The sequence below is a fragment of the Octodon degus genome, unplaced genomic scaffold (assembly GCF_000260255.1).
Source record: "Octodon degus isolate 3935 unplaced genomic scaffold, OctDeg1.0 scaffold00004, whole genome shotgun sequence".
Lineage (NCBI taxonomy): Eukaryota > Metazoa > Chordata > Mammalia > Rodentia > Octodontidae > Octodon > Octodon degus.
The window spans coordinates 30,199,235-30,216,338 of NW_004524580.1; the positions used below are offsets into that span (position 1 = coordinate 30,199,235).

General features: G+C 46.3%; 1 protein-coding gene and 1 pseudogene across 4 annotated transcripts in view; both read right to left on the minus strand.

Annotated features, from left to right (window-relative positions):
* Washc3 (WASH complex subunit 3) overlaps positions 1 to 17,104 on the minus strand; it is a 36,359-nt gene that overhangs the window by 12,638 nt on the left and 6,617 nt on the right. For 2 of the 4 annotated variants that reach the window (XM_023716904.1, XM_004623844.2), the window contains 2 exons: positions 14,253 to 14,360; positions 9,052 to 9,162 (listed from right to left, as the gene is read on the minus strand). In XM_023716904.1, the coding sequence (XP_023572672.1) occupies positions 9,052 to 9,162; positions 14,253 to 14,360 (219 nt within the window). The remainder of the gene's footprint in view (positions 1 to 9,051; positions 9,163 to 14,252; positions 14,361 to 17,104) is intronic. The other 2 variants (XM_023716900.1, XM_023716910.1) reach the window with 2 other exon arrangements.
* LOC111817401 lies at positions 1,968 to 2,147 on the minus strand (annotated as a pseudogene).

Sequence of the window (17,104 nt, forward strand, 5' to 3'; positions counted from 1 at the left end):
TGGTGCACGCCTGTGAACCCAGCTCTCAGGAGGCCGAGGCAGGACAGGCACCAAGAACATGAGCCCTGGCTGGGCTGCACAGTGAGCTCAAGGCCACCAGCCAGCCCTGCATAGCACGATGCTGCCTCAAGAAAAAAAAGCAAAAAAGAATGCAATTCTCAGTAGTGACTGATTACAGAGATGATTCTACTGACTTAAATCACAGACTGGCGCTCGTGTCCGCAGCATACCCTAAGACTAATGTGGCCGCTGCGCAAGGACGACAGGAAAAGACTCCCTGCAGAACAGTCCCTTCTCAGCTAACTTCCAATAGCTGTCATGTGTCTAAACAGGTACATTATGATTCTCTTATTAAATAAGTTCCTGAAGAAATCTTCTTTTTCTTGAAGAAATACATGTGATAAATGCACTTTTTACACTTAAGACTGACTGGATAAAATTAGTGGTCGGGGCTCAGCGCTCCCAGGGTGGGGCCAGTGCAGCAGCCTACTTTTATCATTAGCTTTTTTCTTAAGATTATTTTGCATTTTCAGCCGGGCATGGTGGTGTATGCCTATGATCCCAACACTCAGGAGACTGAGGCAGGAGGATCATTGTGAGTTTGAGGCCAGCCTGGGCTACAAAAGTGAGCTCAAGGCCAACACCAGGCTGAGTTGAATAGTGAAGACCCTGTCTCAAAAAGAAAAAAATTGGGGAATCTGGGTTGAAATCATGTAGGGATCCTTTTTTAAAAAAAAAAAAAAAAAAAAAAAAAAAAAAAAAAAAGGATTATTTTGCATTTCCAATTATCATGTTTCACTTACTCCCTCTTCAAAATTACTTTTAATTAAAATCACTGTCTGACCATCTGATAGAGTATAAAAGGACAAGCGCGCCAGTGTCCAGGGGCCAAACGTCCATCCGCAGCTCTGATGGAGGCTGGCACAGCACACATGCCCTGGCTGGTTGGCATGGGAGCCAGAGCCCCAAGCCCCCCAAGGGTCACAACTGCAAATATACTTTCCAGAGACCTGAAGCACCCTAAATAAAAATAGCTGCGGTGAGCGAGCAGGCCTGGAGACGGGCCGGCACAGATGAACTTCCACGCAAGCGCAGGCACCTGAGGCTTGCCACGGAAGACATGCGACCTCGGCATCCAAACATTCTCAACAGCTGTGGTAAGTGGCTTCAGTGAAGAAATGGAGAATAAAGGTAGGCACGTACAGTATTACTACGTAGATCCTGACAACCATGTAACTTCGCAGTACTCGCCCAACTTCCACCTTTAGCACACATTAGGAAAAGCAAGAAATTTATAATCTGACCTCAGCAAGTCGTTGCTTACTGCTAACAAACAGGTACAGTATAGGAGTTTTCTTATTTTGGCCTGGTATGGTGGCATACACCTGTAGTCCTAGCACTCACAAGGCTGAGGCAGGAGGATCACCAGGAACTTGAGACCTGCGAGGGCCACCTCGTGAGGTTAAGAGCAGCCTCAACTATGTAGGCCACGCAGTACAGCTTGCCCTTGGACTCATACATAGCCCAGTCGACTTCCAGCTTGGGGCGATCCTCTTGCCTTAGCCTCCTGAGGGAAAAATAATGAACAAATGTCTAAAAGGGCAAATATGCAACTGAAACATAGTTGTTGTTCTTTTTTTTTTTTTTTTTGCAGAACCAGGGATTGAACTCAGGTCCTTGTGCTTGCCAGGGAAGCACTTATTCTACTCAGCCATCTCCCGGCCCTCATAGTACTTAACACCAACTCGATGCACGTCAGAATTCCTGAGCTATGATGTTCTGGATAATACACAGTCAGTTCAAAGGGCAGCCAGGGTTGAAAACACTGCTGTCTCAAAAACTAGCCTGACAAGTCTGCACATGGTGTTTCCCCATGGCAAAGCGTGAGCTCCATTTGGTCCACCTCACAGGGAGCGGCACCACTGCCGCCCTGCTGGGCTGTCCCCTCCCCGCCGCCTGGGGACGGCACACTGCGCGCCATTCCTGGAGGTACTGCAGCACCAGGTCTATGCGCGGAGGGGCAGAGCAAGCACCTACTCCATCTTGTACTTTGAAAAATCTATGTAATACATTATGTTATCCTCAGAGGTCATATCCAGTAAGAACAGATCTGCTTACCCTTAGCCAAAAGGCCGACGAGAAGCGATCTGTGCGTCTTTGTGCTTGTGGTCAAGCAACCTTGGCTGGCCACTGAAGCGAGGGGAAGGACAAAACGTTTTCCTTTCCACTTTCAAAGCCAGCTAAGTTCCACTACTAAACAGACATGTTCAGTTGTATCTTATCTACCTCCACATGTGGGAAATCAAGCCCCAGGACAGGCAGCTTTGAACTCTGCTGAACAGTGTAAAGCTAAACACTCCAAAAAGCATTGTTGCCTGTGATCCCAGCACTCTGGGAGGCTGAGGTAGGAACATTACAGGTTTGATCCGAGGCTGGGAATTAAGTAATTTACCCAGATTCTGTCTCAAATAAAAATAAAAAAGGGGCTGGGGCTTTTGCTGTGTGAAGACCCTTGGTTCATTCCTCAATACTGAAAAAAATAAAGTATTTCTATCCCAAAATGTTCATGTGTTCAGAAATCTGATTCTGGTACTGGCTGGTAAGGTCCAGCTATTATAAATGCAATACATGCTATCATATCCACTTACTTTTAAAGTACAAAAAAGAACATACATTGTCCAAATAAAGTATGCACTGCTGTTTTTCGCAGCTGTGGGGTTTGAAGGACAGTTCTCCCTTTTCACTACTTTTGTTGATTGGTGGTAAGGAATCAACCTGAAACTCTACACCACGGAAAGCAGTCTTACCCACAAAGTTTCAGAATGCTAACTGCTCTCATGGTCACTGCCCCTCGCTGGATGGCTGAGGTGCCCTCGGCTCCATGCTGGGCTGGTCTCAGCAGATGCAGGTGCGTGACATCTTGGGCAGCAACCCTGTCACCTGGAGCCACTCTGCCCTCAGGGGAAGGAAGCCACTTCTGTCAGCAAGCAGCCAGCCACCATCAACAGAGGCACTGGAACCACCAGAACCAGAGATTATGCAATTTGCATTTTAAGCAGGACTAAGAAGAGAGCTTTAGAAAGTCTAAGTGTTTGAAGAGCCTGTTTTGGCAAACTGGTTTTATTTTTTTTTTTATATTTGGTGGCACTGACATTTATTAGGATGTGCCCTAATACAGGCGCTGGGGCTTGCCCACTGTGCTCTTGATATACAGGGCCCAGACGTTCTGCCAATTCTCCTTGAGCAGGGCCACCAGGAAGCTGATGGCCAGATGGATGTTGTACACAGGCTCATCATCTGTCATCGTCATGTGACCAGCAGCCACAGCCAGACACAGGACCTTCTTCATCTGGAACTTGATCACAGATTTCACTTCGTCAACTTTGGGCACCATGCCTTCACTGTGGGTCAGCAGGGAAGGGAACTTGCTCGCCTTATTGAGGCCAGGCCCCGGGACCCGTGGGATCTGCTTGATCAGAGACTTCAAGGCCAGAAAGGCTCGTACCTCTTAACTCTGAGGCCAGAAAGGCATTGTACCTCTTGGCCAGCTTTTTAACCAGCTTCTTCTTATTGAGCTTCCTCAGCACCTCGATGTCCATGTGGGGATGTCCACGGCCGTGGCCTCGTCGCAGTGCTGCCGGTCTGCCAGGACACACAGAGCACTGGGGTGGCGTGTGGACGGCCTTCAAACTGACGGCGCGCGAGAAGCGTGCGTCCTTCTGAGGGTCACACTTCTTCAAGCTGATCTGCAACTCCAGTCTTTAAAACCTTCCGGTGCTCGCGCTGGTTCCTGCGCAGGACCTCGAGCACCGCCTTGTACAGGGTGTTGCGGGAGATTGCCGCTCATGATTCCTTGCGCTGAGGAAACCGGAAAGATGGCGAACTGGTTTTAAAAATTGTAAGTCATTCACTTCTTAACGTGGAAGCCGGACTTTCCCAGTGCCCCATTTACGACTGGCAAAGGCCTCACTGAGCTCTGCCCGTAACGAGGGGGAAGACTGTTGGAAAAGTGACCCAATTCCAGGTAGGGTGGAAAAGCAGTACAGAGCTGCAAAGGCGTGCATGCCGCACTGTTACAACAACGGCTCAGCTCAGCCCAGCGCTCTGCCACGCTGGCGACACAGCAGGGTTACTCACTAAAGGCTTGGGTAAAACTTGTTTATACAAGGGGAAATCCCCAGAATATGCCAGGCGGTGTTGCAGGAACTTTCATGAATAACAATATCCCAATTTGAGGATCCATTCATACAGGCCATAAATCTAGAAGGAACTTCCAGTCTTACTTTATACATGAAGAAACCAGGGCCTCGAGAGTGATTCAAGCTGACTGTGGTCACACGGGGCCACGAGGCGGCAAAGCAGTTCCAGCACACCATGCCAGGTCCAGGTGGAGGCCCAGTACACGCCTAGGCGCCCACAATCTCCAGGGTAGCAGCCGCTTTCTCGAAGCGGAAGCCTTCTGGACGGTGGCCCAGGTGGAACAGAGTAGGCATAGGCACCAAAGGCAGAGTGTCACCTATTGCTCTGCAGAGTTTGGGCTCAGTGGAAGACGGTGTGAGTTTCTGTTCAAAGGAGTCTATAGTAATTAGCTAAGACTGTTAGGTTCTAAAGTAGATTTAGGGCTGGGGAGATGGCTCAGTGGAATAAGCGCTTCCCTGGCAAGCGCAAGGGCCTGAGTTCAATCCCCAGTTCACTATGAAGGCAACACATTCCAGGAGGCAGCTAGAATCTGGGAAGGAATCCTCAGGGGGGCTTGGGAAAGAAGCAAAGAAGATCACCATCCCGATAGGGAGGACGTCGCAGAACTGACATGCCTCTGCAATCCCGGGCTGCATCTTCCTATCTGAAGTAAGTGATCTGCTACATGGGTGGCCTGCAAACTCAAGCTTATTTTAGAGAGAAAGTTGAGAAATACTTTTCTACTCTGCCCTTTGCTAGAGAGGGATGAGAAGTCTTACACAGGGATCCAGGACAGAAATGGGAGAAAGACTGCAGGACCCTGAAGGGGGTCATGTGACACTGGGAAAGAAGCCCCACAGAGCCGGGCTGACATCAATGCTAATATACGTGTGCTGGAAGAGAAATCAGGGCACTGTGTGCACAAGTGCTGATTCCCTTCTGAGGGCAAAGAGAGGGTAAGTTTTAGGGTGGCAGGTACAGATTTTTATACTTTGGCAGAAATACATTGTTTTTCTTATGGGCGGGTATTTTTGAGACCAGGCTGTCTTCCTTTTTTTAATGCAAGCAATTCCCGAACAGTTGCACTGCAGGCCTCTAGAACAGCTTTAATGACCATTAATAATGTGAGATCATACCAACAGAGAAGCTGTAAATTTTGCTGATATCGGCTTTTCCCTGCATTAACGATGAAAACTGAAGTGTTGGGTAAGCAAGAAAAACTTCAGCCTATCTAAAGGGAAAAGCACTAAGTAGTTGAAAATATCTAAATCTTCCTTGGAAACAGAAGCTTTTCAGTGGTATTGCTAAGGCAATTTGTAATGAAGGAAGCTTTAGAATTAGCTAGAGTCAGGCGGCTCTTGAGGTCGGTGGTCACGTGGGTTTGTCTTTCTGTCTTGATGCCCCAGAATCCTGTCTGTCCTCAGTCCCACTCAACGGAGTGAACCAACTCCACAGAATAAACAACTAATCAGAAGCTTTCACATGGAAATGTGAAGGAGCAGGGCCTCTTGGACTATGGACACATGGTATCTGATCCATGCCGAATCACTGATGACAGCAGAACGGCTCAATGGTGCGGACCACATCAGGTCTCTAGCAAGTCCACTTAGAGGATGCATTTTCTAATCCAGGAGGTGTTGCATCTGTTCTTCCAGTTCCCATTCTGACAGTCACTCAAGACAGACTTAGGAAGCAGGAAAAAGAGTTTACTTATTTGGTAGCACTCATCCAAAGAATAGTAGATTTATGTCAACCACGTGGTTGACATGAATCGCTCTGCTCTTCATTTGCTTCCACCAGTATTTAAAATTAGCACCGTGAAGAAACAGAATTATGTTCTGTTTCCAGGTAGCACAAATTTGGGAAGGAGAGCTGAAGCACAGGACCACACAAGTCCACTAACAATCGTAACTGAGAACCTTGAGTCAGGTCTGAACGAGAACAGATTCATGAGGACACTGCTCTTCTTCTCAGGCTTTCTGGGAGAGAGAAATATAAATGAACAATGGCAGAAGAGGGGCTGAAGTGGGGACTTTTGTACGAAGATAAGTGTGGAGGAAGACCCATCCCCAGCACTCTGTTGCTGGAGTCAGAAGCTGGGATGATTTAGTGAAGCATGTGTCAGAACAAGATAGAGAACGCAGACATCAGTAACCAAGAGAAGGGAAGCTGGATTCAGAGATGGAAAGGGAACACTTCAACAGGGAAGAATCTGTAGTTTTGTGTGATTACAGAATGTAACCCAGGGACACTAAGAACTAAAGGACAGGCAAGGACTTGGGTCAGTTCGGCACACTAAGAAGAGTAATGTGAAATCCCATGCAGATGAACTTCCAGGTTTGGGATGGCAGAGTAAAACACGTGTTCCCCTCCTCCTTGAAAATCACCCGTGGCTGCTGTGGCCTACATGGCCATGACCCATGAAAATGGTGACAGGCAGGTGAAGGTCACGGCATGACCCCAGAAGGGCAGCGTTCCCGGAAGCTAGGATGGACGGGTGGAGCCAGGGGCAGCATACCAGGAAAGTGCACTGAAACCAGGGACAGGGCTGGGACCCACAGCACCGAGCACTCCTGTGAGCAACACCCAAGCTGACTGGGCAGCAGGGCCAGCCCACCATTGGGGGTGGGATATGGGGTGAGGGAGCAGTGGGTAGGGAGGGTTGGGGCAGTGTTTATTTTTTAAAAGTCATTTAGTTTTTAAATATTTAAAGGAAAACTTTTCATAGCAGTAGTGTACAGTTTGAACTAATCTTACACAGTTCTTACTCAGAAGACTTTTTCCTCCAATACGTATGGTTGGGCCAGTGCTGCAGAGGGCTACATCATGGGAAGCTCCTAAAGGTTCGCCGCCACTGGTCTTGGCCACGAGCCCGCTCTGGAGGTTCTGATTTTAGTGTGGGGCCTGGGAAACTTGCGTTTTCTGAGCTGCTCACTCTGGAGAAGACAGTGCGGCAGGGGCGACGGGTTGGCCAGGGGATGCTGTCATTCAAAGCCTCACTTGCCAATGATGTGTGGATGTGATCCGAAGAGAGGGAGGACAGCAGCCCAGGAGGACACCAGGGAGCTGCTTGGGCAGTGGAAGACGTAGCTGCGGCTGAGGCCCCGGGTGGCAGGGCCCTGTGTTTACCCCCAGAGCACCAGGGAGGCTGACTATGCAGTGGCCGAGCAACGAGGTCAGCAGCCAGCGGTGGCTAAGGTACAGGGACTGGTCTTGGGTCTGTAAGGAATCCAGCTTCTCCTAGCGAGATGGCAAGCCACCTGATTGGACAATGAGTATTAAAATAGTAATTTTACATACATAAAAATGTAAAATTGTAGAAAGCAGTGAAACCTGATAATTAATAACAAAATAGAAACTGTGACTAGGAATGTAACTGGGAGAAGAAATGTAGACAACACCTGTGATCATGCCAGCGTGCTGAACAAATGCTCACGGAGCAGGTGGACAGCAGGGGCTCTCCTGCTCCGCAGGGCACCCAAGGCCCCAGGCACACCTGAGCCCCCTGTGCATGCACTGCCACCCTGCAGAGACTTGCCGGACAGCCAGGCGGCATGGGGACCGAGAGGTGGCCTCCTACCCAAAGAAGCAAGACACGGGCCTGCCAGGACAGCAGCAGGAAAGCTGCAACTTCAAACATACACCGCTGACTTTGGAACTGTTCTACTGAGAACGTCCTGGCAGACTCGACCGTGGTGACCAGAAACTGGAAAATGGAACAGTTAAGAGGACAGACCGTGTGACACTCATCCTCAGGGACCATCATCCACGAATGATCTCACCCGATAGATTTCCCTGCTTTCTACTGGGTAGGCCACGAAAGGATTTATGGATCATTTCAAAGCTTCTCTTTGGTTTGAAAGATTCACATTTTTCACGCCTCTCGAGTGTGTGCCTTCCTGGCTTACAGCTTTAAAGCTGTACTCATATGATGAAAATCCATACGGACTTGTGCACACTCTTATAAACCAAGAACTTTATAGATTTTTATCCAAAGTCCTTTTTTGCCCCCAAACTTACGAGCCCAGCGTGCTGGCTGCCAGGGAAACAAGAAAAGTGACAGACATACTTCAGACAGAAAGAGTTCACGCGGTTGCTCCGCTTGCACTGTTACTGCTGCAGCTTCTGAGTCAGGCAACGTGCTCTTTACAGATGACAAAGATTAGCGCTTGCTCTTAAATTATTTTGGTGATAAATACGCCAGGGACAGCAAAACAACCCTGTTCTTTAGTCTTTGGTGTTAGTACTGCTTTTGCTGATAACAGAATGTTCCAAATCATGCATGTTTTGATTAACATAAAAGTGACATGCAGCGAGCGCCTTCAACCACTTGCAGCAGGGCTTTCTTCAGTCACGACGAGGAACGGACTTCTGCTATGACTCATAATGGAAAATGCATAATTTCTGAGAAAACTATGAATTTTAAAGTCATATTATCTTAAAAGCATTACCTTACATGGTCACGAGACTTATGTTCTTTTCATAAATCACTGACAGATGAGCATCAGAAAAAAAAATATTTTTAAAGAACATTATCTGTGTTAGTGAGAAGTTAAATCACATGATTTACCAAATGAATAGTGTACTTCCATTTCTCTCTGAATCAGCTAAGATTTGTAGTGATAACTTTGGGTAAAGCATAGAAAAAATTACACAAATCAACACACGACTATGATAATGTAGTGAACTCACTTTTAAGGAGAAAGATTGACTTTTGGTTACTTTATGTCAGAGTTATAAAACAGAAAAGAGTAGAAAACGTGGTTATTTTGTTTAGCAGTTTTCTTAGACTGGAAAAGTACCAATGAAACCTCCAGGGTGAAGAATTTAAACGAGGCTGCTAGACAGAGAAGACAGACTGCGTCAGCTTACCACGTGAACCATTTTGAGATATCTGGCATATCTTGGATCCTCAGCTACAGTTAAGATATTTTCTGACGATACTTCACTTTCCTGTGGTCCAGGGTCCTGTGTACTGTTCTGCTGTAGAGAGTATTTTATGTAAATCTTTAGACACTTCAAAGAAAGGACCCCATCAGGCTACTTAAATAGGTAAGTTTTTCTTTATAATTAAAGGCAATAAATAGCAGAGAAGACTGTATTTCTAAATTTAAATATCAGTAGTTTAATTACAGGATATACATTTTTATTTGTCTACTGACACTTAAATATGACACTTAACTACATTTAACACCACAAACATACTGTTCTTGAGAATGAAAAAATATTTATGGCATTAAAATTTATTATTATTTTTATTTAAATTCTACTTTGTCCCCAGTGACAATATAAACCATGGAATACATGTGGCTACAATACTTAATAAAACTCAGAATACAGCCAGCGAAACTCATGTGGTCAGCTGCTCTGCAGACAGTGAGTTGACTCCCTAGGAATCCCCATCTCCCCGGCCGACTCCCCCAACACCCTGTACTCCAGGCACACGCGACTACTCTTAACATTTCCGGAAACACTGCCTACAGGTTCTGTGGGGTAGAACCTAGCTTGTCAGATAAAATTAGTTTTGGACATTTTAGCTACTAACAGAATCATTATTAATGGTACTACTCTCCAAGAACAGCTGAGGTTGCTCAATGAACTCTATACATATACTGGGGCATGGTGTCTTTAGATGAGAAGGCTCCTGTTACGAGAAGGCACAGAACTATGTTAGCTGCAGCGCAGAGCTAAGACACCTGTACCAAAATCTCATTTTTTGGTCAATCAATGGCTATGACTCATCCTCATGGCTGACACTGACAAAGGATCTACAAAGTGCGGTACAAGGCTACAGGATAAATCCTAAGAGTACTTGAATGACCTTATCAGATACAAAAGTTACTTTCTTGTTATATAGGTCTTGCTATATCTTGGTCTTAACCATCCAGCAGAAAAGTATAAAAATGAGGTATATAAAGTAAAGCCGTATTAATACGATGAGCTGTAAAAGGCTCAAGTCAATAACTTCTGAGGATAACCCGCTAATATCACAGACTGCTAGACACTGTTAGATTGTTTAGCTGAATTCAAACATCTATAGTATTTAGATATCCATTTAGGATATCTAAATAGGATATCCAATAGGCTATCCATTTCTGACAGGGCAAAAAAAAAAAAAAAAAAAAAAGATATAAAGGAAAGACCATTTTGTATTTATATACACAAAAGAGTTAGAATAAATACACAGCTACTTTCACTTAATTCAGTGAGAAGAAAGAGGTGTACTAATAGTGTTTGGACAGGATATCCTGTCTGCTTCTTGTACTATGGATAACCACTAAGAAGAAAACAAGGTACAATGTATTGATTATCAAAACTGTCCTATTAATCAGCTTTGAAACTGTCTCATTCATATTTCTCAATTTTAAAAAAATCTCATTTTTTTTTTATCAAACTGAACACTTAGCATAAATGTACTTTTGTGAATCTCAGTATCTACACGTAAGTGTTAAGAGGACTTCCTTTAACAAGTAAAATAAATTTATTTCTATCAATCAGAATGCTGATAAGGGCGAGCCAGATAGCTCAGCAGATTAAAGCACCTGCTTAGGCAGACACAATGACCGGGGGCTCGGTCCCTTGTGTGCCATGCCAGCCCCGCCCCCATACCATGCTGAGAAGGCCACTGAGACTGAGTGTGGTAGTGTAATCCCAGCGCTTGGGAGGCTGAAAACAGGAGGATCACTATGAGTCCGATCTACGCAGTGAGACCCTGTAGACCTTGTACTAAATACATAAAAGAGAAAAAAACTGATAAATCAATAAATACCTTCAAAATTTTACTGTCTTTAGAATACGAATGTGAGTCATGTTAAAGGTTTTTCTCAGGGGCTGGTGAGATGGCTCAGTGGTCTAAAGCACCTACTTAGAACAAGCTTAGCAAAGCACAGGGACCGGGATTCAGTCCCCCAGCACCACATGCTAGCCTGCCCCGCCCCCTGGTGGGATGAGCTGGCCACACACACACACACACACACACACACGCACACACACAAATAAAATAAAATTTAAAAAAAGTTTTTCTCAAACAATTCATATAAACTACATCAAAAACTCTGAAGCAAATAAACATCACCAAATCCTTCAGGTTTCTCACATTACACTGTTGATGTTAAAAAGTTAATGTACACACATGAATATGCATATAAAAATGAAAAACTCTAAAACAATTAAATAAAAAAAAAAACTCCAAGTCTGTTTCTAAAAAAATTGTGGAGAACAAAGTCTAGCAGCAGAGCGTGGCGGGCGACGGCAGCGCTCCAGCCTGCCCCAGCAGCCGGGGCTGTGCGGTAACCCTGCCCTCCCGAGCTCCTCGGGCACCGCCTTGCACGCGGGCACCTGGTGCCCGGGAAGTCCGCGCTCCTCTCCCAGCTGGCCTCCTTTCTGTTCTCAAGGTGATCTCAGCCTGTGTAAATGGATGTTCCACTGAGAATAATGGGAAGATCTAAACTATAAAATTAAAGCTGTAAAAAACCAGGATGGAAGCTTTTGGGTTTTGATTCACACAGAGGTTAGAGGCAGTGATAAATGGCTGATTTTGTTAATGAAAAGCTCTCTGATAATAAAGTTGTCCTCTAGCACAAATGGACACTAGGTAAAGCTTCAGTTAAGCTCATTTCAAAATATTTACATAAAACATGCCAATAACAAAGAAGAGGAAATACATAAGAACAACATGCTGGTAAAACTTACTAAGTTGAGCAAAGAAAACTTTATTATAATTTTTAAGTGGAGTTGGTAAATTCTCTAAATAAATATACAATTTTAAAATAAAACTGAGAAGATACAATAGGTGAATTTGAACTTGCAAAGCAAATTAAGAAATTCAGCTATTACATTTTTTAAATTCATAGCTAGGCTAGGATCAACACAACTGCATAAGATTCTAAAATATACTTTATAGATTGCATTCACAATGCTGCTTGAAACATTAATATTTTAAGCTAGATAGATTCATTTAATTTTTTTTTCCCCGGAACCGAGGATTGAACTCAGGCCCTTGCGCTTGCCAGGGAAGCACATATTCCACTTAGCCATCTCCCCAGCCCCTCATTTAAAATATTTATATAAACATATGACTGTACAAGTTATCTACTAAAGAATAATCTGAAGATAAAGTGAAAATACTTTTTTTTTGAGACAGGTTCTCACTGTGTACTCCAGGCTGGCCCTGAAATTACTTTGCAGCCCATGCTGGCTTCAAAGTCACTGTGATCCTCCTGCCTTAGCCTCCTGAGTCCTGGGATTATAGGTGTGTGCTACTATGCCTGGGCTGGAAATACTTTAATATCCTTTACAGATGCTCTGCCTTAGGAAAGAGGTGGTGTCCACATCGAATTGAGAGCGTCACACCTCCTTTGCAGCACCTGGACATCTTCAGGCATACTGAATTTATATTGTGGGAGTCGGGAGTCATCAAAGTGAGGCTCACCACATTAACAAATGGAGGCGACAGTCTCCATACCTAACAGTAATGCAAATGATCATCTGAGTCATCCGTGTGCACACAGCACCTGCACACACAGTCTTCTCCAAGGCCTCGGCACTGCCCAGCCTGCTGTGGCCAAAGTCTGAACAGAGGTGCAAGACAGTGCGGTGTGGGCCGACCAAATAGCTCCGTGGATTAAAGCTCCTGTAACAGGCCCAGGGGCCAGGGGTTCGATCCCCAGGCCTGCTGTGCCAGCCCCACCCCCAGAGTGCACCGAGACAGCAATTGAGACTGGGCGTTGTGGCACACACCTGTAATCCCAGCTCTTGGGAGGCTGTAAACAGGCAGATCACTACGTGTCCGATCTAACAGTGAGACCCTGAACACCCTGTAGACCCATCCTTAAAATACAAAAAAATTAAAAATTAAAAACAGTGCAGTGTGACGCAGCACTGGAGCTCCAGGGTTAGAGCTGTGGCACCTACACTGTCTGTCCTTCAGGGAGTCACCTGCCCTTTGTGAGTCTCTGCGAGGCCCACACTACAGTAGGCTCAGCCCTGGTGGCTGGGGCATTCATCGCAAGGCCCCTGCGGACACAAGATCCTGGACTTCCATGTCCACACCATACCATGGCACGGTATTTGCAGTCTAGGCTCCGAGAACGCCTCACACCACCTCTGGATTGTACAGGGCCTATGGCAGTGCTAACGCCAGCTCAATGGCCACTGTACTGTTCAGGGAGCAGAGGCCACAAAGCCCCGGCCTGGCCACTGCAGAGGCAGTTTCTTGGACACTGTCCACCTACGAGTGGTCACGTGCGGTGGCACATGGTGGTGCTGCCCTAGGGCTGCTGTGGAGACGGGCCGAGTGAAGCGCAACGTGGCACACATTCTTTCAGGGCCAGCTGTAACATCACTCTCAGTGTCACCATCTATGACATCCCATGACAAGCACCCTGCAGATGTCAAGAGCCCGGCAACACCTGCGGGGTGCGTCACAGCGCAGCCTGACCCAGCTGCCCGGGGTGTAGGTGGAGCCTTCCCTCCTCCTAGCTCTGGCCAGGTGAGACCCATGCAGCAGGCACCGAATCCAAGAGGACCAGGAGCCACTACTGATGACACTGCCTGTGACAAAGTCGAGGACAGCATTTGTACAGGACCATGTGATGTGAGAAAATGTCACTGACATGGAGGTGCGCGGGGAGTCCTGCAGGTGCAAGGGCATGGTGCCCGTGGTGCCTGTCAGCAAGTGACAAGGACAGAGAAGGCCACTGTGACCGACTTCATGGGTGCGGGGAGTGGGAATGAATTACTCTATTTTTGTGGTTGTTTGAATTTATAGTAAAACATTATAGAATTAGATATTTTCCCATAGTGAACTTGAGCAAAATAATTATATTCACGGTATTTCCTAGTCCTCTAGGTTGATGATCACTTTTTTTAGTTGAAGAAAATATTAAGTTCAGGAATCTCATCAAAATAACCAAAACAGCTTTTTTTCTTTGAATTTCAATTTCTATTAAGCCTTATAATCTCACTATTAAAAAGTGTTTCCTTTCACTTAACTTCTCCCCTCCAACCCGCACCTCCGGTCTATGGGGCTTGACTCAGAAATGCATGTGTGCTTCCCGAACCTGGACACATACCTGTGACTGCTCTGAGGTGGCTTCAGAGTGGGATCTGTCTGTGACACTGGTGACACTTACAGGAGATGCTTCCAGCATCACGTCATCGAGGCCCGGGATGGATGCCAGCTGAAGAAAGCAAACGAGTGAGCGAGTCAGAGTACAGCGCCTGGAGGTTGGACACGTCTGCAGGGGTGTGCGTGTGGGACATGTGCATCGTGTGTGTGTCAGGTGTGCATATTAGGCGTTTGTGAGGGGTGTGTTAGTGGTGGCCTCAACTCTTGAGCCCCTGTGAATTCCACAGGTTCGTAAAATCTCATCTTTAATTCTCTATGTCATAAACTTGGAAGTAAAAGACATTGGTAAATAAAATACTCAAAGTTTTCTCAAACGTAACTTAGCTAATAATTATTCTTATTTTTAATGCACAGAGCCCCGTATCACGGTCCCAGGCCCTGGCCCTGGGGTCAGCCTGTCGCCTCCCTCTGCACTCGCAGGCTGCGTGAGCCTTACCACTGCCTGCACGCTTCACCTGTTAACACCTGTGATGCAGGGATAAAGAGCAACGCAAGTTGTTGTAGAAGGTTTTTATTTAAAATATGTTATCTTGGGGCTGGCGAGATGGCTCAGTGGTCTAAAGCACCTACTTGGAACAAGCTTGGCAAAGCACAGGGACCGCGGTTCAATCCCCCAGCACCACATGCCAGCCAGCCCCGCCCCCTGGTGGGCTGAGCTGCCACACACACACACACACACACACACACACACACACTAAATAAATGTTAAAATATATATATATATATATATATATATATATATGTTATCTTTTAAAAATGCTCAGTAGAACACATTTTACTATTATTTTTATTTTTGTTTTCATTTCTTGAGACAGGGCCTCTCACAATTCTCCTGCTAGCCCACGTTTTAGGGGTTTTGTTTTTTGTTTTGTGGTACCAGGGATCAAACTCAGGACCTTGTACCTGCCAGGCAAGCACTTACTCCACTCAGCTATCTCCCCAGCCCTCTAGCCTACATTTTAAATTTCAGTTATCTGGGATGTGAAAGAAACCTCCTGCTCTTACATCTGAACGTGTGGCGCGGCGCGCTGCTCTTTCATGGCATCCAGTGGCGGTGTGGGGCCGTGTGCCTTGTCATCCCAGCTGCTAGGCACACTGTGCAGAATGGCCTAGCCCGACCTGGCTAACACACACACACACACACACACACACGTAATGGTACTAAAAATGTGTAGTTTCTCACATATGAAACAACAGTACACTCCCAGCTTTGCATCCTGAAGTCATTAAGAACGTCACATTAGATCTACAAGAGCTGTGCAAACTCTTTTGATCTTATTCTGATGGTCAGTGATTTGTGTGTGTCAGGTATTTGACTAACTTTACAGATTAACACTATTGCCATGGGACTAAACACAGTGAACTGAACTTGTGACCTTGAACTCTAACCTACAAGAATGCCCCAAACATTTATTTTGGGGGCTGGCTCAGCCTACCCTGATGGTGTGGCCAGCGTGGCGTGTGGTGCTGGGGATCCAACTGCGGCCCCCTGTGGCTGCCTAAGCAGGTGCTTTAGATGGCTGAGCTACCTTGCTGACGCCAAAAGGTATACTTGTTTGTTCGTTTTTTGTGGCTGGCTCAGCCCACCCTGGGGGCGGGGCTGGCGTGGCATGTGGTGCTGGGGATTGTACCGTGGTCTCTGCGTGCTTGCCTAAGTAGGTGCTTTAGACCACTGAGCTCTCTCCCTGGCCCAACCCTAAACTTTTTTTTGTGGAACCAGGGATTGAAGTCAGGCCCTGTGCTTGCCAGGAAAGCGCTTATTCCACTGAGCCAACTCCCCGGCCCCTCAACCCTAAACATTTAAACAGGATGTGCCGTCACAGGCCAGAGCTAAGGCGAGCATCAGTGGCACCGCGCTCTCCAGGGCGGCGCTCATGGCCGGCCAGCCACCCTTCTCGGTGCGGCGGCTGAGTGAGGCTGCACGGCCAGGGAGCCTGCGTGCTTGCCTCGAGCTCGGCAGAGACGCACGGCCGCCACCGGCCCGAGCGCTGCGCAGGGCGAGCCGGACCCTGCAGCTCCTGTCCTGAAGACGCGAGCATCGTTTCTTCTCTCGTAAATATGTATCAAGTATTTTAGGACATTTTTAAAAATTTAAGTTAATTTTTTACCTGACACATAAAACTGCACATTTTTATGGAATGTTTTCTTTGATAAACAAAACAAATCAAGTCACAGAAATGTAGTATCTTCATGAGCAGGAAAAAAAGAAATGCAGTGTTTTAAAAACTGAAATGAAGTTAAAATGTTACTGCTATTTACCAAAAACCTTAGGACTTCCGATCAGTACAGCCTTCTCTTTTTCAGTCACCTCTTGCAGTGTCCAAGACCACACGGACACCCCTCCCTACGCAGCTGTGTTACGCAGCTGGTCAAGGACAGCTGCTCAGGGAGCTTTGGGCCACCCGCCCCACATGGACTCCAGGAGAGCTCAGCCTGTTGACACATCACTCTCGCTGTGCTTCTGGCCAGTATAATGAAGGACAGCCCAGCCCGGTGCACACTTGGGAAGACACAGGTCATGGTTCATAAAGAACACTTGCCCTTGCAAGCTCTTTACAACCCTCAAGCCTGTACTACTTCACAGGTGCGCAAATTACGCTTCATTCATTCCCAACAGCAAATAAAGTGGCACTGAGGCTAATATATGTCCGACAAGGTTCATACTACAAATTTTATAAAAATACAAACCTTATAAATAAAAATTTAAAAAAAAAAGGGGGGGCTGGTGAGATGGCTCAGTGGTCTAAAGCACCTACTTAGAACAAGCTTAGCAAAGCACAGGGACCGCAGTTCAAT